Source organism: Ursus maritimus, unplaced genomic scaffold, assembly GCF_017311325.1.
Source record: "Ursus maritimus isolate PB19 unplaced genomic scaffold, ASM1731132v1 scaffold_9, whole genome shotgun sequence".
Classification (NCBI taxonomy): domain Eukaryota; kingdom Metazoa; phylum Chordata; class Mammalia; order Carnivora; family Ursidae; genus Ursus; species Ursus maritimus.
In genome coordinates this window covers 43961804-43984540 of record NW_024427107.1, presented here as the reverse complement: position 1 = coordinate 43984540, position 22737 = coordinate 43961804, and the positions used below count along the sequence as shown (strand labels likewise).

Sequence of the window (22737 nt, the reverse complement as noted above, 5' to 3'; positions counted from 1 at the left end):
GGGGGGGGGGCAGCAGCTTTCAGTATCAGCCACAATGTGGATGCCCTCAGACTCTGGAACTAGGACCTCAAGGGCCCTCAGGACACCCACAGACTGACTGTCCCAAAGTTTTTGCAGTTGAGAACTCCTTATTATTCGTTGGCAGACTCCAGCAGCCTTTTGCCACTGACCAACGGCCGTCAGAACCACAGACCCCTGAGAGAAGACACTGCTGCACTCCCCCCGATGGAGCCCCTATTGTGCTGTCCCAAGACCGGGGCTGCAATGGCACCCCCCAAACCAAAGAACACCTCAGATGCCAGAGCCATATCTGCTCCATATATGTCTATACATCCAACCCGAGCTCCAAACATGCTGCCACTCAAGACCCTGGTACCACAGCTGCTCCACGTGTACCTACGTCTCAGGTATTGGAGCCAGCACCACTGCAGGCTAGTCAGCACCTAGGACCCCAAAACCAGCATCCTAAACCAGCATCTTTCCTCACAAACCAGTGCTTGAGACCTCAGCTCCATAATATTCACTGCATGCCCACATCTCCAATTTCAAAGCCACCACCAATCCAGGATTCCCAAAGCTCTGGACCCCACCTCTGAGGCTACTCCACAGGCACCCTTCCATCAGACACACAGTACAACTACTACTGCAAGGGGACCCACCAGCAACCTGGCACCAAATGGGATGCTCTCAACCAGGACATCCCCCATAGGACGAAAAGACAATCAGAGGTCCCCAAAATCATTCACCTCTGGACAGCCCAACAGCCTTTGCCACCTGCTGACATTACAGTAATATGCCACTGAGGCCTCCTGCAATCTCTACCGACGCTGGCCTCAGCTGATGGAGCTGCACATGCACAGACTACACTACTGAGCCTACCACAGACCAAAACTACCTCATTTCACCCAGCCAGAGCCCTTGTGCCCACCCACAGGTGAAGGTCTGACCCACCAAAACCATTCTGTAAAGTGTGGAAGAGGGGACTGCACCAAATATGCAGACATCAATGCAAGGCTATCACACTTACACACACCACCACCACCACCACCACCACCACCAAGGAAACATGACACCATCAACAGAACACAATTTTCCAGTAACCGATGCCAAAGAAATTGAGATCTACAAACTGTCAGACAAAAAAATTTAAAAGAATTGTTTTAAGGAAGTTCAGTGAACTACAAAAGAAGACAGACAACTCAATGGAATCAGGAAAACAAAAGGTGATCAAAATGAGTTCAAGAGAAAGAAATCGTAAAAAAAGAACAAATTCTGGAGTTGAAAACTTAAATTTAAAAATTCAATACAGAATATCAACATCAGACTTGATCAAGCAGAAGAATCTGTGAACTCAAAAACAAATCATTTGAAATTGTCCATTCAGGGGAGAAAAGCAAAGAATTTAGAAGAGTGAAGAAAACTATGTGAATTACAAGATACCATAAAGCAAAACAATATTTACATTACTGAAGTGCCAGAAGAAGGAAAAGGGGCAGAAAGCTTAAAGAAATAACAGAAAAACTTTCCAAATTTAAGAATATGGACTTCCATGAACATGAAACTCCTAGGTCTCCATACAGATAACCTGAAAAGGGCTTCAGGCAAGGCATACTATAATAAAACTGTCAAAAGTTAAAGACAAAGAGAAAATTTTGAAAGCAGCTAGAGAAAAGAAATTAATCTCATAAACACACAAAAAAAACAATAAGGCTATCAGCTGATTTCTCAGCCAGAAGAGAGCAGGATGATATATTCAAAGTGCTGAATATATCTTGTTTGGTAATACTTTACCAGGCAAGGCTATCATTCAGAAATGAAAGGGAGGTCAAGATTTGTCCAGAAAAAAAATAAAAAATTAATAAAAAATTAAAATTTAAAAAAAAAGCCAAGGGAGTTCATCACTAGGCCTACATTATAAGAAATGTTAAAAGGAATTCTTCAAGATGAAATGAAAGGAGATTAAACAGGTAACTATATAAACAGTATATAGTTAAATCCAGAATACTTTAATACTATAATGGTTGTGCATACTAATCACTTTACTATGAAGTTTAAAAGACAAAATTATTGGGGAACCTGGGTGGCTCAGTCAGTTAAGCATCCAATTCTTGGTTTCGGCTCAGATCATGATCATGCAGTCATGGGATGGAGCCATGCATCAGGCTCTGCACTCAGTGCAAAGTCTGCTTCAGGTTCTCCCTCCATCTCCCTTCTGCTCTCGCTCTCTCTCTCTCTCTCTCAAATAAAATCAATAAAATCTTTTTTTAAAAAAAGACAAAAGTATTAAAAATATAGCTACAGTAATTTGTTAGTGGATACACAATATAAAAAATGTCAACTGTGACATCAAAAACAAAATATGAGGGAGCAGTAATGAAAGAGTAACATTTTTGGATGTGATAGAAGTTAAGCTGTTTCATGGAAGGAGCCGAGATGCCCTTCAACATATGACTGGATTAAGAAGATGTGGTCCATATATACAATGGAATATTACTCAGCCATCAAAAAGAACGATTTCTCAACATTTGCTGCAACATGGACGGAACTGGAGGAGATAATGCTAAGCGAAATAAGTCAAGCAGAGAAAGACAATTATCATATAGTTTCACTCATTTATGGAACATAAGAAAGTAGTTAGATCGGTAGGAGAAGAAAGTGAAGAAGAAAGGGGGGGTAAACAGAAGGAGGAAGGAACCATGAGAGACTATGGACTCTGGGAAACAAACTGAGGGCTTCGGGGGGGGGGGGTTGGAATAGGATATGCTGGTGATGGGTATTAAGGAGGGCACATATCACATGGTGCACTGGATGTTATATGCAAGTAATAAATCATGGAGCTTTAAAAAAATTAATAAATTTAAAATAATAAATAAAAAGAAGTTAAGCTGTTATCAGCTTAAAATGGATTATAACTAAGATGTTTTAGATAAGCTTCATGATCACATAAAATAAAAACATATAGTATATACACAAAGATAAAGAGAAAGGAATCAAGGGGCGCCTGGGTGGCTCAGTCAGTTAAGCATCTGACTCTTGATTTTAGCTCAGGTCATGATCTCAGGGTTGTGGGATTGAGCCCCATGTTGGGCCCCTCACTCAGTGGGGAGTCTGCTGGAGATTTTCTCTCCCTCTCCCTCTGCCCATCCCACACACGCATGTACTCTCTCTCTCTCAAATAAATAAATCTTTAACAAATGGGAGAGAAAGGAATCAAGGCATGCCACTACAGAAAATCATCAAATCTCAAAGAAAAAGTGAGAGAGAAATAAAGGGACAAAGGAAATGCAAAACAACCAGATTAACTACAGATGGCAATAAGTCCATACTTGTCCCTAATTACTAAAGGCAAATCAAATAAATTGTCCAGTCAAAAGAAATAGACGGACTAAATGGATGAAAAAGGGGGGGGGGGGGAAGGCCCAACTACATGCTACCTAGAAGAGACTCACTTCAGCTTTAAAGGCACACATAGGCTCAAAATGAAGGGATGGAAAAAGATATTCCAAGCAAGTGGAAACCAAAACACAGCAAGGGTAGCTATAATTATAATTACAATTAGACAAAATGAACTTTAACTCAAAAGCTATAACAAGAGACACTGATAAAGAAGTCAATTCATCAAGAGAATATAATCACTGTAAATACACATGCACCCAATATTAAAACACCCAAATATATCAACAATTCTGAAGGCAGAATTATACAGCAACATGATATTAGTAGGAAACATCAATACCTCACTTTCAACAACAGATAGTTTATCCAGAGAGAAAACCAATAAGAAAACACTGAACTTGAACTATACTTTATACCAAATGGAACTTACAAATATACACAGAACATTTTACCCAACAGCAGAATACACATTCTTCTGCACCAATGAAACACCTTCCAGGAAAGAACGTATTGTTAGATCACAAAACAAGTCTTTACAAATTTAAGAAGACTGAAATAATACCAAGTACCTTTTCCAACCACAATGAAACTAGAAATCAAGAACATGAGGAAAAGTTAAAAATTCACAAATACATGAAAATTACACAGCACACTTCTGAACAATGTGTTAAAACAAGACTTCAAAAATGAAAAAAAAATATCCTGAGACAAAAATGCAAACACAACATACCAAAACTTATGAATGCAGCTACAGCAATCCTAAGAGGGCAGTTTACAGCAATAGGTAACTACTTAAGTCTGCTTCTACCTCTCCCTCTGCCTGCCACTCCCCCTGCTTTGTGCTCACTCTCTAATAAATAAATAAATAAACACACACCAAAAAAAAAAACAGGAATTATAGCTGCCTTTCCTAATACAAAAAAACAGGCACAAAGACTTAGACAAAATGAGAAGCCCAAGGAATTCGTCCCAAATCAAAACACAAAACAAGAACACAGCTGGAGATTAAGCAAAACAGATAAAAGTAACATGCCTGATGGAGTATTTAAAGCAATGATCATAAAGAATACTTACTGGACTTGAGAAAAGAGTGGGGGACATTAGTGAGACCATTAAAACAGGGATAAGGAATGACACAACAAAGAGAAAGGGTACAATAAACAAAATGAGAAACACTTGATGGAATGAAAGCAGTCTAGAAGCAAAGAAATGAGTTAGTGACCAAAAGATAGTAATGGAAAGCAATCAAGCTTTTTGAAAGAGAGAAAAAATAATTATGTAAAATGAGCAAAGACTTAGGGAACTCAGTGATTCCATTGAACATAACAACATTCATATTATAAGAATCCCAGAAGAAGAGAAACAAAAGGGAGCAGAGAATTTATTTGAAGAAATAATACCTGAATACTTCCTTAATCCAGGGAAGCAAGAAAGATACAGATCAAGGAGGCAGAGAAAATACTGAACAAAAATCAACAAAATCAATCAAGACATATTGTAGTTAAGACGGCAAAATACAGTGATAAATACTATTAAAGGGATCAAGACAAAGGGGCACCTGGCTGGCTCAGTCCGTAGAGCATGATCTTGGAGAGATCTCTTGATCTTGGAGTAGTCATGAGTTCAAGCCCCACATTGGGCCTAGAGCAGACTTCAAAAATAAAAAAAGAAACTCTAAAAGAACAACAATAAAACACTTAAAACAAAAAAACAGCAAGACAAAAGAAGAAAATTACATTCAAAGGGAACTCCATAACACTATCTGCAGATTTTTTAGGAAAAATTTTCCACACCAGAAAGGAATGGCAAGATATATTCAAAGCGCTGAATGGGAAAATCCTGCAGCCAAAAGCACTCTATTCAGCAACGCTATCATTCAGAATAGAAGAAAGGAAGACTATCTCAGACAAAAACTAAAAGGAGTTCATGACAACTAAACCAGCCCTACAAGAAATATTAAAGGGGACTTCAAGTGGAAAGGCCAAAACTGACAGCATGAAGGTAGAAAACACAAAAGCAGTAAAAAGGAATATTTAAGAAAAAAAAAAAGTCAAACTCACAAAATGAAAGGATGTAAAATATGACACCATATACCTAAAACATGAGGAGGAGTAAAGAATGGGTTCAAACTTAAACAGCCATTAACTTAATGTTGACTGCTATATGCAGATAATGTTATACATAAATCTAATGATAACCACAAACCAAAAACAACTAATAAATATACAAAGAATAAAGAAAAAGAAATCCAAATATATTACTAAGGAAAACTAGCAAACCATGAAAGAGAGAAAGACAAGAAAGGATCAGAGAAAATCTTCAGAAACAGCCACAACACAAGTAATAAAACAGCAATACATATCATTACTTTGTAAATGAAATAAACAGGCCAATCAAAAGACCCAGGGTGACAGAATGGACAAAAAAACAAGACTCATTTATATGCTGCCTACAAGAGATTCATTTCAGACCTAAACACACCTGCAGATTGAAAGTGAAGAAATGAAGAAACATTTATCATGCAAACCCATGTCAAAAGAAATCCGGAGTACAGGAAGCCTGAGTGGCTCAGTCAACTGGGTGTCCAACTCTTGATTTCAGCTCAGGTCATAATCTCAAGGTCATGAGATGGAGCCCTGCATCAGGCCCCTCACTCAGAGGCCTGTCTGCTGGAAATACTTCCTCCTCCTCCCCTTCCTCCCCCTCCCCCCTCCCCTCCTCCACTGTGCATGCTTTCACTCTCTCTCTCTCAAGTGAACAAATATTTTTTTTAAAAAAAGAAAGAAAAGAAAGAAAGCCTGAGTAAGCAGTAATTGTATAGGACAAAATAGACTTTAAAATAAAGACTGTCGGGATGCCTGTGTGGCTCAGTCAGTTAAGCGTCTGCCTTCAACTCAGCTCATGATCCCAGGGTCCTGATCCCTGCTTCTCCCTCTGCCCACTCCCCTGCTTGTTCTGACAAATAAATAAAATCTTTCAAAAAAAGAAATAAAACAAAGACTGTAACAAGGGACAAAGGGCACTAGATAATAATAAAAGGGACAATCCAACAAGATTAACAATTCTAAATATTTATTCACCCAACATAGAAGCACACATATACCTAAAACAGTTAATAACAAACAAAGGAATTAATCGATAAAAATACAATAATAGTAGGGAATTTTAACACCCCGCTTACACCAATGGAAAGATCATCTAAACAGAAAAATCAACAAGGAAACAATGGCTTTAAATGACAACTGGACCAGATAGATTTAACAGACTGAGAACATTCCATCCTGAAACAGCAGAATACACATTCTTTTCAAGTGCGTATGGAACATTCTCCAGAACAGATCACATATTACGCCACAAAACAAGCCTCAACAAATTCAAATAGATCAAAGTCATTCCATGCATCTTTCCTGACCACAACACTATGAAATTAGAAGTCAACCACAACAAAAAGTCTGGAAAGACCACAAATACACGGAGGTTAAATAACATGCTATTGAACAATAAATGGGTCAATGAGGAATAAAATAAGTACACTGAAACAAATGAAAACACAATAGTTCAAAACCTCTGAAACACAGCAAAAGCAATTCTAAGAGGAAAGTTTATAGCAATACAGGCCTACCTCAAGAAGCAAGAAAAACTTAAATAAACAACTTAATCTTATACCTAAAGGAGACAGAAAAAGAACAACAATCAAAGCTAAAAACCAGCAGAAGGAAGAAAATATAATAAAGTTGAGGGCAGAAATAAACGATATAGAAACTAAAAACACAACAGAACAGATCAATGAAACCAGGAGCTGGTTCTTTGGGGGGGGGGGAGAAATCAGTAAAATTAATAAACCTCTATACAAACTTATCAAGAAAAAAAAGAGAAGGAGCCCAAATAAAATCACAAATGAGAGAGGAGAAATAACAAATACTACAGAAATACAATTATAAGAGAGTATTATGAAAAACTATATGCCAACAAACTAGACAACCTAGAAGAAACCGATAAATGCCTAGAAACATATATACTTACCAAATACTGAAACTAAAATAGGAAGAAATAGAAAATTTGAACAGACTGATAACCGGCAAAGAAACTAAATCCGTAATCAAAGAACTCCCAAACAAAAGTCCAGGACCATATAGCTTCACAGAAGAATTATACCATTTAAGGAAGAATTGGTATTAATTCTCAAACTACTCAAAAACACACACACACACACACACACACACACACACACACACAGAAAGGGAAGGAAAACTTCCAAATTCATTCTATGACGCCAGCATTACACTGATACCAAAACCAGATAAAGACACCACAAAAAAACAAACAAACAAAAAAACACCACCACCCTACTGGCCAATATCTCTGATGAACACAGATGCAAAAATCCTCAACAAAATACTAGCAAACCAAATCCAACAATACGTTAGAAAAATTTTTAATAATCATTCAACATGATCAAGTGGGATTTATTCCTGGGCTGCAAGTGCGGTTCAATACTCACAAATCAACATGATACATCATATCAATAATAGAAAGGATAAGAAACATATGATCATTTTAATAGATGCAGAAAAAGTACACCACCACTGATAACAGAAACTTCAATAAAGTAGGTATAGAGCGAACATACCTCAACGTAATAAAGGCCATACATAAACAACCAACAGCAAGTATCATCCACAATGTGGAAAAACTAAGAACCTTTCCCCTCAGATCAGAAACAAGACAAGGATGTCCGCATACATCCCTTTTATTCAACATAGTACTGGAAGTCCTAGCCACAGCAATCAAACAACAAAAATAAAAGACATCCAAATTGTTAAGGAAGAAGTAAAACACTATTTGCAGATGATATAATACTCTACATAGAAAATCCAAAAGACCACCAAAAAACTGCTAGAACGGATATACAAATTCAGTGAAGTCACAGGATACAAAAATCAACATACAGACATCTGTTGCATTTTGATACACCAATAATGATACAGCAATAATGAACCAGCAGAAAGACAAATTATGAAAACAATCCCATTTATAATTGCACCAAAAAACATAAGACACCTAGGAATAAACCTAAACAAAAGGTAATTGATCTGTACTCTGAAAACTACAGAACGCTTATGAAAGAAATCAAAGATGACACAAAGAAATGGAAAGACACTTCACGCTACTGGACCAGAAGAACAAATATTGTTAAATTCTCTATATGACCTAAAGCAACTACACATTTAATACAATCCCTATCAAAATACCACCAGCATTTTTCACAGAGCTGAAACAATCCTAAAATTTGTATGGAACTACAAAGGACCCCAAATAGCCAAAGCAATCTTCAAAAGAAAAGCAAAGCTGGAGGCATCACAATTCCAGACTTCAAGTTATATTACAAAGCTGTAGTGATCAAAACAGTATGCTACTGGCATAAAAGCACACACACAGATCAATGGAACAGAATAGAAAACCTAGAAATGAACCCACAATTATATGGTCAATTAATCTTCAACAAAGCAGGAAAGAATATCCAATAGGAAAAAGTCTATTCAACAAATGGTACTGGGAAAATTGGACAGTAACATGCAAAAAAAATGAAACTGGACCACTTTCTTACACCATACACAAAAATAAATTCAAAACGATTAAAGACCTAAATGTGAGACAGGAAACGATAAGAAAGCACAGGCTGTAATTTCTCGGACATCAATCATGCAACTTTTCTCTAGGTAGATCTCCTCAGGCAAGGGGAAAAAAAGGAAAAATAAACTATTGGGACTTCATCAAAATAAAAAGTTTCTACACAGCAAAGGAAACAACAAAATTAAAAGGCAACCTACAGAATGGGAGAAGATATTTACAAATGACATATCTGACATAACCTTGATAGAGGGTTAGTATCCAAAATCTATAGAGAACTTATCAAACTCAAAACCCAAAAAACAATCTGCCCAATTTATTTAGAACACATAAATAGACATTTTTCCAAAGAAGACATACAGATGGCCAACAGACACATGAAAAGATGCTCAACATCACTCATCAGGGTGAGCATATCAAAATTACAGAGGGCTATCACCTCACACCTGTCAGAATGGCTAAAATCACAACACAAGAAATAGACGTTGTCAGGGATATGAAAAAAGGGGAACGCTCTTGCACTGTTGGTGGGAATGCAAACCACTGCAACCACTGTGGAATACAGTACAGAAGTTCCTCAAAAAGTTAAAAATAGAACTACCGTATGACCCAGCAAATAGACTACTAGGTATTTACACAAAGAATACAAAAACACTAATTCAAAGGGATACGTGCACCACAGTGTTTACAGCAGCATTACCTACATGCCCAAATTATCAAAACAGCCGAAGTATCCACTGATTGATGAATCGATAAAGAAGATGCGGTATATACATATACAATGGAATATTATTCAGCCATAAAATATAATGAAATCTTGCCACTTGCAACAACATGGATGGAGCTAAAGAGTATAATGCTAAGTAAAACAAGTCAGTCAGGGAAAGACAAATACCCTGATTTCACTCATGTGGAATTTAAGAAACAAAACAAGCAAAGGGTGGGGGAAAGAGGGATAAATCAAGAAACAGACTCTTAACTCCTGGTTACCAGAGGGGAGATGGGTAGGGGAACGGGTGAAATAGGTGACAGGGATTAATGAGTGCACTTGTGATAAGCACTGGGTAATTAAAATAAAAACTTAAACTCCCTATGAAGAAAAACCCAAGAAAGGGTTCACTGGTGAATTATACCGAATATATACAGAAGAATTTATGCCACTTCTTTTCAAACTTCCAGAAAATTGAATAAGATGGAATACTTCCAAACTCACTTTTTGAGTCCAACATTACTGATACCAAACCCAGACAAGGACACTATAGAACAATTACTGGCCATATCCCTGATGAATATATATGTAAAAATTCTCAATAAGGTATTAGCAAACTGAGTTCAACAGCACATTAAAAAAAAGTCATAGAGCATGATCAAGTGGGATTTATCCCTGGGATGCCAGGATGGTTCAACATATGCAAATAAATAAATGTAATACATCACATTAACAAATGAAGGATAAAAATCATATCTCATTAGATGCATAAAAAGCATCCGACAGTACTCAACATCCTTTCATGATAAAAGCTCTCAACAAATTCAGTATAGAAGGAATGTACTTCAACATAATAAGAGCCATATATGACACCATGACAGCTAACATCATACTCAATGGTGAAAAGCTGAAAGCTTTTCCATTAAGAATAGGAACAAGACAAAGATGCCCACTCCCACCACTTTTACTCAACATAATTCTGGAAATCCTAAGCAGAGCAACTAGGAAATAAAGAGAAATAAAAGGCATCCAAGCTGGAAAGTGAGCATTAAAATTATGTTTGCAGATAACATTATCTTACATATAGAAAACTTACGGAATCCTACAAAAAATTAAAATAGATTCAGTAAAGTTACAGGATACAAAATAAATATATTAAAAATCAGTGTTTCTATATGCTATCAATGAGCTATTAGAGAAATTTTAAAAACATTCTTGTTTACAACAGCATCAAAAAACAAAATACTGTATCTAAAGTGATCTACAGATTCAATGCTATCCCTATCAAAATTCTAATGGCATTTTTTTCACATATATAGGAAAAACAATTCCAAAATTCATATGTAACCACAAAAATGATCTCAAATAGCCAAAGCAATCTTGAGAAAGAAGAACAAAGCTGGAGGTGTCACACTTCTTGATTTCAAATATATTACAAAGCAACAGTAATCAAAACAGTATGGTACTGGCAATAAAAACTGACACATATCAATGAAACAGAACTGAGAGCCCAGAAAAAAACCCAATACATATACAGTCAAACTAATCCTTGACAAAGGCACCAAGAACACACAATGGAGAAAGGACAGTCTCGTCAATAATTATCATGCTGGGAAAACTGGATATCCAGGTACAAAACAATAAAATGAAAATGGACTTGATCTTATACCATTCACACAAATTAACTCAGAATGGATAAAAGAGTTAAATATAAGACCTGAAACTGTACAACTACTAAAAGAAAACATAATGGAAAAAGTTCCTTGACATCAGTCATAGCAATGATTTTTGGATACAACACCAAAAGCACAAGTAACAAAAACAAAAACAAACAAACAAACAAACAAACAAAACAGAAAAGAAAAGAGAAAGTGGGACTACATCATATTAAAAAGCTTCTGCACAGCCAAGGAAACTATCAACAAATTGAAAAGTCAACCTCTGGTATGGGAGAATATATATGCAAACCATATATCTCATAAGGGGTTAATATCTAAACTATAAAAAATGAACTTCTACAATAGCAAAAACCAATCCAATTAAAAATGAGCAAAGGAACTGAATAAACATTTTTCTAAAGAAGTTACGCAAATGGCCAACAGATACCTGAAAAGGTGCTGAACATCAACAAACATCAGAAAAATACAAATCAAAACCACAATGAAATATCACCCCAAACCTCTTAGGATGGCTATTATCAAATAGACGAGAAATAACGAATAGTGAAAGTAGGGAACCTTTGTACAACGTTGGTGCTAATGTAAATTGGTATTGTCATTATGGAAAATGGTACAGAGAGTCCTCAAAAATTCAAAAATAGAACTACCACATTATCCACTTCTGGCAACCCCACTTCTGGGTATATATGAAAAGAAAACAATATTATTTCAAAGAGACATCTGTACTCTCATGTTCACTTCAGCATTACTCACAATAGCCATGAATGGAAATAACCTAAGTGTCCATCAGTGGGGGAGTGAATACACACACACCCACACACACACGCACGTGCGCACATTATTTAGCTGTGAAAAATAAAGAAATCCTGCCATTTGTAACAACACAGAAGAAACTAAAAGGCATTGTGGTAAATGAAATAAGCCAAAGACAAATACTATGTGGAATTAAAAAAAAAAAAAGTGTCAAAAGTCATAGAAACAGAATAATAATGTTTGACAGGTCCTGAATGAAATGGGCAATATTAGTCAAAGGGTACAACTTTCGGTTATAAAGCTAAACAAGATTTAAGATTCTAATGTACAGCTTGGTGACTACAGTTGATACTACTATATTGTATACTTGAAATTTGCTAAGAGTAGATCTTAAGTATTCTCATCAAAAAAATAAAAATAAAAAAGGTTAAAAAAAGAAAAAAGTTAACTGTGAGATAAAGGAGGTATTAACTTGATGGTATGAATCCTTTCACAATGTATACTTACATCATCACATTGTATACATTAAATAAATGCATTTTGTCAATTACATCTTCATAAAACAGGACTAAAAGTGAAAAAACACAACCAATAACCAAAATATATAAATACATAAAGGATTCCACCCAGTGTGAAACTCAAAAGTATATCTTTACAACATCTCAAAACAGACTTAGAATATAATCTCAGGTATTAATTTTAGAAGATTCAAGATATACAGAAGAGAATAGGAACCACCTTAACGCTCATTGTACCTGACTAAACTGAATACCTCACTTACTAGAAGAATTTGGTATACCTCTAATTAAGTGTAAGTAAATTCAGGACCAGATCATGTATTTAAAATTTCTTCAGCAGGGGCGCCTGGGTGGCACAGCGGTTAAGCGTCTGCCTTCGGCTCAGGGCGTGATCCCGGCGTTATGGGATCGAGCCCCACATCAGGCTCCTCCACTATGAGCCTGCTTCTTCCTCTCCCACTTCCCCTGCCTGTGTTCCCCCTCTCGCTGGCTGTCTCTATCCTGTCGAATAAATAAATAAAATCTTAAAAAAAAAAGAAAAAGAAATGGCTTATTTTAAAAAAATAATATAAATAAATAAATAAAATTTCTTCAGCAAAATACATAATTTTATGTGTATCTTAAAGAAATGGTGATTTGGCTTATTCTTCTCTCAGCTGAGAATGTGAAGGGACATTTACAACTACTACTATGCCTCCTCTACATATTACTTGGTTTCGAATTATACAATTTCTCCACTCTTTCATGTGGCCCGCCACCGGGGCAGATTACTTAGGAATCACTGTCAGAGACTTCTGGATTCTCTTCTGTTGAATCTTCCATTCACTTTCTTTACACAAAAGGTCAATGCCTCGCTTTCCAGTCTTATTTCACCATTCCAGTTACAACACCAGAAACAAGAATTCAAACCAAAGGTCTGAAGTTTGTAGGCAGCAGATAGAGCCAAAGACTGGAAATTATTTAGCTACATACTCTATTTACAAAATTCTTCACTAGATCAAAATGATACGAAGTTATTATAATTCATTTTATTAACAATTATGTAGCTTTTCTGAACTGTTACACAGGAAGATATACCAGAGTATTCATCTCCTTCACAATATAAAAGGGGTTCCCTCATGTGAGATTAAAGACACTACCCACAATTTATAGGAAACTCTTTCTCACTTTTTTATAGAAGTAAGCTACAGACAGAATCTAGACTACATTATCTGCTATTATCATCACCACCATCATTAACCTACAGCAGTGCAAGGGAGGAAATCAATAACAGTACAATAAATTCCACAGCCTAAGTCAGCATTTCTGAATCCTGTTAAATTTCCGAAAAGGTAGCTGTCTTAGTCCATTTGGGCTGCTATAAAAAATACCACAGACTGGGTAGCTTGGTAGCTTATAACAGCAACAGAAACTTATTTCTCACAGTTCTGGAGACTGGGAAGTCCAAGATCAAGGTGCCAACATGGTCTGGTTTCAGGGCGCTCTTCCCGGTTCACAGCTGGTACCTTTTCACTGTGTCTTCACATGGCAAAAGAGGCATCTCTCTGGAGCCTCTTTTATAGGGCACTAATCCCATCTATAAGGGCTCATGGCTTAAGCATTTCCCAAAGATCCTAACTCCTAATACCATCATCTTTGGGGAGAATTTCAATATATGAATCTTGGCAGGAGTGGGGGAAGCAGAAGAGGACACATTCAAATGACTACTAAAGTAGCAGTCATTCAAATTAATCCCACCTCATTTAAGAGAATTAAAGTGTTTTTTTTTAAAAGGCCATATAAATATTGTTAATAGCCTTACCAACACTTCCTCCAGCATAGTGCTCAAGCTTCAAGGACAAGAAAGGATACTTCCCTCTTCAAGACTACCTAAACAAATAATGGATTTCCACAGCACCAAAACATGCAAGGAGAAAGGACAGCAAGATTGACTGGTAACTCCAAGCACTAACCAGGGATTAAAAGTACATACATACATTAATAAAAAGCTGTTTGTTGGGGGGTGCCTGGGTGGCACAGCAGTTAAGCGTCTGCCTTCGGCTCAGGGCGTGATCCCAGTGTTATGGGATAGAGCCCCATATCAGACTCCTCTGCTATGAGCCTGCTTCTTCCTCTCCCACTCCCCCTGCTTGTGTTCCCTCTCTCGCTGGCTGTCTCTATCTCTGTTGAATAAATAAATGAAATCTTAAAAAAAAAAAAAAAAAAAAGCTGTTTGTTTATCCCCCGTTTTTACAGATAATTTTAAGTTTTGGTTTAGGTACAAAAGATTTTCGGGTTTTTTATTTTTTTTTGTTAATGAACAGTGAGTGTTCTATAAAGAGCCTTGCTAATAGTCACATTTATCAAGTCAAAAGATTTTATAGGGTTTTTTTTGGGGGGGGGTGTTTTTGTTGTTTTTTAAACGTTCTAGGTGATACAAAGGCTCGGATAATAGTTCTTTAGAAACAAATTTACTACTACTCTAGTTTGAAGAAGGTTTTTTGCAAGACTTAGGAATACAATGAGCAAAGAAAGCATATACAACCATAGAATAAGAACTATGTATCAAGTCTTGCCCTGTTTTACAGATGAGGCCCACAGAGGCTGAAAAGCAAGAATATGCAAAAGGAGAGGAGCACATAATGAAATGTAAGTTACTGAGCTATGTGCTGGATCCAATGTATTTATTTGAGTGAACTAGTTAAATAAACAAATAAGTCAGACCTGAACCACCGATGATGTGTCATGAATCAAATTCTGTAACTGAAGTAAAAAAAACAAAACAAAACAAAACAAACCTCACAAGTAAAATCTGAAGGATCTAAAGGTGGGTATGAGGATAGGTCTCCCAGAGTAAACAGCTATTAAAATATGTATTAAATGTATTAAATGTATTAAAAATAATTCAGTGTGAACATCGAAATGGCCTTTATTTGACCTAACACAACAACTTGGGTTACCTTCTCATCAAAAAAATCTCTATAAAACTAATTACAGGGGTGCCTGGGTGGCTTGGTCAGTTGAGCTACATACTCTTGGTTTCAGCTCAGGTCATGATCTCAGGGTGAAAAAAAATGGAGATCCACACTCAGCAGGAAGTCTGCTTGAGATTCTCTCCCTCTCCCTCTCCCCTCCCCCCAGCTCATGCACATGAACTTGCTAAAATAAATAAGTCTTAAAAAAAAAAAAAAAACTAGTTACAGAGACACGCTAAGGCAGTATATCGAAATACTATCACTAGAGTCACCCTCAATCATCATAAATCTCTTTCTCTAAGTCTCCTTAGAAGATTATATAAATAACTTGGCAATGCTATTCAGTGCACTGAAGAGCAGGAAATCAACAAATGTTGGTAGAATTAAATTGAACTTTACAAACTAGACATGCCTTATCAAGGCATTTAGCAATATTATATTTTTGTAATGACCTTTTCTGAATTAGACTTCAAATTTCTTTTAAGTTGTATTTATTACATTGTCAAATATCAACAGTAGTATTTTTAACAGATTCATATCTACAACTCTAAATGATCCCTTCATTTAACCAACCATCCCACACTAATTTATGAAATAAGTATTTTCTTCATGTGATTGTACAATGTAATTTGAAATAATTTAAATTAAATATGGGCCTATTCAGTTTTACTAGTACATGTGTAACTTTTTAACTTAATTTCCTACTACACTAATCAAAGCTTAAAATAGGAAAATAAACTGTTTAAAAATGTGTTTCATCTATAATGTCTTACTGAAAAATTAATTCCAATCACTAACCTAAGTATTACTCTCCAGGGATGAACACTGCTGAATAATTTGTCCAAATGTCAACTGCAATTTTCAAAAATCCTTTCTACCTCAAAATTTTAAACATCTGCAAAAAATACTTGTTTTGAGAGTAGTTTACATCATGACACTTGACCTTTTGCTGTACACACCACAAAATTCAAGTCTCAAATACCATGCAAGCAGGAAACATGATCATTCCTGCAGTAGCCATCTGCATGGTCCAATATCAAATATTAGTTCTAGGCTGCACTAAGTCATGTGTTACAAATCTTTTTCTGCAGCCTCTATAATTAGTTGTAATTTGCCTCTTTTAAAATGTGTTTCTTATGGGACATCTGGCCTTGAAACTTCCACCTTCCCATTGAAAAAAATACTTAGTGTTTGGATTTTTTTTTCTGTTTTAATATGGAGCACTCCATGTGTGGTATAACCAAGTCCAGACTTTAAAAAAAAAATTTAAATTCAGGAACAGATGATGATTAAGACCATTTAAGTATTACCTAAAATAAATGTAAAGTAAAACTCTGTTGTAATATAACTATCTCACAGATTTCTAAATCTATCTCCCATGTATTTTATGTACAAAATAAATTCTCATGGAACTATAGCATTGGTCTCCTTACTTCCAAAAACTACATCAGTTAAATTAGATAATAAAGGTTCAGAATCAAAAATTTTATAAAAAGAAAAAAAGATGAGCCCAGTGGGTTAATATGACAAAGTATATTCTTAAAATAGGATATTATTTTATCATAAATAACCTTAATTTCACAGACTTAAGTTATATTTAGGATATGCTAAAATTGCCTTAACATTTAATAAATTATTAAATTGTTAAATTTAATTATTAATACTTATCAACTCATTTGGTTCTAGAAAGTATTTTCTAAACTGCAAGTTAAACATGGGCTAAGGAAAAAGTAATAAAAATGAAAGACACTATTTTTCTCTAAGATGAAAATGGAAAAATTTATGATACACTGCTATCAGACCTATTTGCTTCCTAGATTAAATGATTTTTGCTAGAAACTGCTTTAAAAAAAAATCAGTAATGCACCTTTACAAAAAAGAGAAAAATAAACACTAAAGAAAAATGTAAGATGGTCAAAGAAAAGATTAAGTCAATGCCAAAACTTCAAAAACACAATGAAATTTAATAGGTTTCTTAAATTCCACATATGAATAAAATCATATGGTATTTGTCTTTCTCTGACTTATTCTGCTTAGCATAATACTCTCTAGCTCCATCACGTCATTGGAAATGGCAAGATTTCATTCTTTTTTACGGCAGAGTAATATTCCATTATATATATATATATATATATATATACACACACACACACACACACACACACACACACCACAGCTTCTTTATCCTTCAAACCAGCAAAGAGGAAAAAAGGAGACAAACCAAGAAACTCTTAACTATAGCGAACAAACTGATGGTTACCAGCGTGGAGGTGGGTGTGGGGATAGGTGAAATAGGTGATGGGAATTAAGGAGTGCACTTGTGATGAGTACCAGCTGTTGTATAGAAGTGTTAAATTACTATATCCTATACCTGAAATTACTATAACACTGTATGTTAACTCGAATTAAAATAAAACTTTAAATTCGATGTGAAGGTAAATTCAACATATTTTCATCTCAAAAAATGAGAAATTTTCATCTCATTTAAAAATGTCATGTAAATACAAAAATCATACAGGTCTTTTGCAAAAATTCAAAACCTTCACCTAAAAACTGGACACAATCAGGTCCTACTTCTAGTAGACACAGATAATAAGCCATCTACATGATCCCTATGATGGCTGTGATTAGGTTAGGAAAAGTAGTATGAAAATAACCATTAGAATGTTTTATCCAAATATAAGAATACCCTTTGCAATTATGTTACTTTCATAGGCATGTGAGAAACATTAAGTGTATATAAATTTTGTGTAAAAGGTGACATATCCCAAAGTTAAAGAAATAACACCAATAATTATTAAAATAGGTTAACATAAACAACCAGGTTCAATAACTTCTTACCTGTATTCCATCTTTAAGTTTCAAAATGCATTCCATTGTATTGATGGTAATTACCACTGGTTCTGAACCCAGTTTTGTCCATGGTACATGGATCCTCAACTCATGAATATGTCCACTTAAGAAAGTGAATGGTAATTTCAATTCCTTAAAACAAAATATTAAAAGTTAGTTAAGTGCTTAATTTTTTCACTATAATATCCAAATTACTTCCTGAAAAGAGAAATGAAATTTCTAAAACAAAAATATTTTAAGAAATACTGTTCATCAAAAACTAGCAAATAACTTGTTAAACTATGGGTAATTATCAACCACAAAAACTTATTGTACAAGTTACTTTTAATAAGCCTAGGTCTCCATTTCTTTTTCTGTTGAATGGATATAATTTAAAATACATGGTACATAACAAAGGTTCATATATGATAGTGGTTGTAATAATCACAGTAGACAGCAGCACTGAGATAACTGAATGGCATATTGTTTAAAATCTCCATTCAAAAACATGTATTTAAAATGTGTTTTGAGGGGCGCCTGGGTGGCACAGCGGTTAAGTGTCTGCCTTCGGCTCAGGGCGTGATCCTGGCGTTATGGGATCGAGCCCCACATCAGGCTCCTCCGCTATGAGCCTGCTTCTTCCTCTCCCACTCCCCCTGCTTGTGTTCCCTCTCTTGCTGGCTGTCTCTCTCTGTCAAATAAATAAATAAAATCTTTAAAAAAAAAATAAAATAAAATGTGTTTTGAACTAACAGAAGAGGATTGTAGGGCAAGTTAAAAGGGTATGGGGAGAGCAGAGTTAAGAGATAGGAGAGTGACACAACAAAATAAAAATTGACCATCCTGGAAAAATAAAAGTATTGAGCTTTACCTAATTAAAGACTGTACCTGGATACTATCTCCTCATAAAATTTATATGTGTTCTGACTAATTTCCAGTATTATTAGAAATAAGATAAGAAATGAAAACATGTCACCATAATCACTTTATATTAGTAACTTGTTTCACTGACAAAATTTTTGTTACAAATCAACGAAGGAAAAAAATGGCATATAGATTATACTTCAATCACATTTTAACTATTTGTGAAAGTTAAGATATACATTAAACTGAGCAGCAGTAACCAGAGAAGAGTTAAGATGGCAGAGGAGTAGGGGTCCCCTTTCCCCTTTTCCAGTCCCCTGAGTCCAGCTGGATAGGTATCAGACCATCCTGAAAACCCACGGAATCAGCCTGAGATGCAGCAAGATACATCTGCATCTCTACAAATGAACATCTCCAGCGCTGAGTATTGAGGTATGAAGCAGGGAGCCATGAATCCAGGCACGACAGAAGATAAACGGAAGGGGGAGGGAGCCTCCGCGCTCAGATACGGGGAAGCGGTAGCCACCTGCACTGGGGAGTGGGCTGGACTCACGGACGGCACCCACGAGAGAGCAGACTGAAAACCAGAGCTCCGGAGAGCACACTCAAACTAGACTAAAACCGAGGGCTCGGGAACACCTGCTCGACCTGACGGAAAACCAGACCCCCGGAGTACCCATTGGAACCAGAATGATACTGGGAGCTCGGAAGCGCGAGCGCACGCACGACCTGACTGAACACCGGCACTCCGGAGTGAGCGAACCACACTGAAACAGAGAGCTTGGGAGCGCGTGCGGGAACGGGGGCCGCTGGCGGTGTTAGATACACAAAGGAAGTGAGGGCTGGGACACCAGCTGTGGGGTGCACAACCTGGGACACTGTAGGGTTTTTACCAGCACCGACAGAAACAGAGTTAAAGAGGCCAAGAGAGCTCAGTGGAGAGTGGACTGCGATCTCTCTGTTCTGAGACAGAGGCTGGGATTCGGCCATTGCTGCTCTGACTTTCAGAAGAGCCACAGCAAACCACCAGGGAAAGCCGCCAGAGAACAAAAGCCTGGAAATACCAGCTCACATTATGCCCATCCCCATCCCCCCTCACAGGGGACAGGGAGACTCTACCCAGATTGCCTGAATATCCGCGCAGCAGGCCCCTCCCTCAGAAGGCAGGCTGAAAAACCAAGAAGCCCACATCCCTAAGGTCCCTATAAAACAAGTGCACACTGCCTGGGTCCTGGGCTCTGGGCAACCCCACAACCTCTCCTCACTGGAATGACTAGAAGGAGAAATCCCCCGCAGCAAAGAAAAGATAATGATTCTGTGGCCTCTGCCATGAAACTGATGGATATGGATATGCATATAACCAAATTATCAGAAATGGTGTTCAGAGTAACAATGGTCAAGATGATGTGTAGACTTGAAAACATTATTAACAAAAATATTAACGAGAATATAGAATATCTAAAAATGAGAGCGAATATGATAGAAACTAAAAATGCTATGAATCAAATGCAGTCAAAACTAGATGCTCTGACGGCCAGGGTAAATGAGGCAGAAGAATAAATTAGTCAATTGGAGGATGGGATGGTAGAAGAGAAAGTTAAAACAGAAACTTGGCTCAAAAAAATCAAACTCAAGAATGTAGATTACGGGAGATGACAGACACAATGAAACGTTCCAATGTCAGAATCATCGGCATCCCCGAGGGGGTGGAGAAAGAGAGGTCTAGAAGAGATATTTGAACAAATTGTACCTGAAAACTTCCCTAATCTAGCAAAGGAAACAAACATTCATGTCCAAGAGGCAGAGAGGACCCCTCCCAAGGACAACCAAGACAAACCTACGCCGCATCACGTCATAGTGCAAATCACAAATATTAGATCCAAGGATACAGTATTGAAAGCGGCCAGGGCAAAGAAATTTCTCACGTACAGAGGCAAAAATATCAGAATTACGTCAGACCTGTCTACACAGACCTGGAATGAGAGGAAAGGTTGGCAGGGTATTTTTAAAGCTCTATCCAAGAAAAAACATGCAGCCAAGGATCCCTTATCCAGCAAGGCTGTCATTCAGAATTGATGGAGAGATAAGGACCTTCCAGGATCACCAGACACTGACCAAATTCGTAACCACGAACCAGCCCTACAGGAGATATTAAGGGGGGTTCCATAAAAGTAAAAAGGCCCCAAGAGTGATACAGAACAGAAATTTACAATCTATAGAAACAAAGACTTTACAGGCAACATGACATCATTAAAATCATATCTCTCAATAATCACTCTCAATGTGAATGGCCTAAATGCTCCCATAAAACGCCACAGGGTTGCAGACTGGATAAAAAGACATGACCCATCCATTTGCTGTCTACAAGAGACTCATCTTGAACCTAAAGATACATCCAGACTGAAAGTGAAGGGATGGAAAACCATTTTTCATGCCAATGCACCACAAAAGAAAGCTGGGGTAGCAATTCGTATATCAGACATATTAGATTTTAAACTAAAGACTGTAGTTAGAGATACAGAAGGACACTATATTATTCTTAAAGGATGTCTCCAACAAGTGGATATGACAATTATAAATATCAACGCCAACAGGGGAGCAGCAAGATACACAAGCCGACTCTTAACCAGAATAAAGAGACATATAGATAAAACTACATTAATAGTAGGGGACCTCAACACTCCACTATCAGCAATAGATCGATCACCTAAGCAGAAAATCAACAAAGAAACAAGAGCTTTGAATGACATACTAGACCAATATTGACCTCACAGATATATACAGAACACTACACCCCAGAACAACAGAATACTCATTCTTTTCGAATGCACATGGAACTTTCTCGAGAATAGACCATACGCTGGGTCACAAAACAGGTCTCAACCGATACCAAAAGACTGAAATTATTCCCTGCATATTCTCAGACCACAATGCTTTAAATTGGAACTCAACCACAAGGAACAATTTGGAAGAAATTCAAACACTTGGAAACTAAGAACCATCCTGCTCAAGAATGATTGGATAAACCAGGAAATTAAAAATCAATTTAAACAATTTATGGAGACCAACGAGAATGAAAACACAACGGACCAAAACCTGTGGGACACCGCAAAGGCAGTCCTAAGGGGAAAATACATAGCCATCCAAGAGTCACTCAAAAGAACAGAAAAATCTAAAATGCAGTTTTTATATTCTCACCTCAAGCAGCAGGAGCTGGAACAGAAGAACAGAAGGCCTAACCCACGCAAGAGAAAGCAGTTGATCAAGATTAGAGCAGAGATCAATGAATTAGAAACCAGGAGCACAGTAGAGCAGATCAATAGAACTAGAAGCTGGTTCTTTGAAAGAATAAATAAGCCACTGGCAAGACTTATTCAAAAGAATAGAGAAAGGACCCAAAC

At 36.7% G+C, this 22737-nt stretch overlaps 1 protein-coding gene across 1 annotated transcript in view; it reads right to left on the bottom strand.

The window, feature by feature from the left end:
* Window positions 1-22737, bottom strand: part of VPS13B (vacuolar protein sorting 13 homolog B) — a 759954-nt gene that overhangs the window by 719665 nt on the left and 17552 nt on the right. Inside the window, exon 3 of the mRNA XM_040625596.1 lies at window positions 18482-18625. Coding sequence (XP_040481530.1) covers window positions 18482-18625 — 144 coding nt within the window. The remainder of the gene's footprint in view (window positions 1-18481; window positions 18626-22737) is intronic.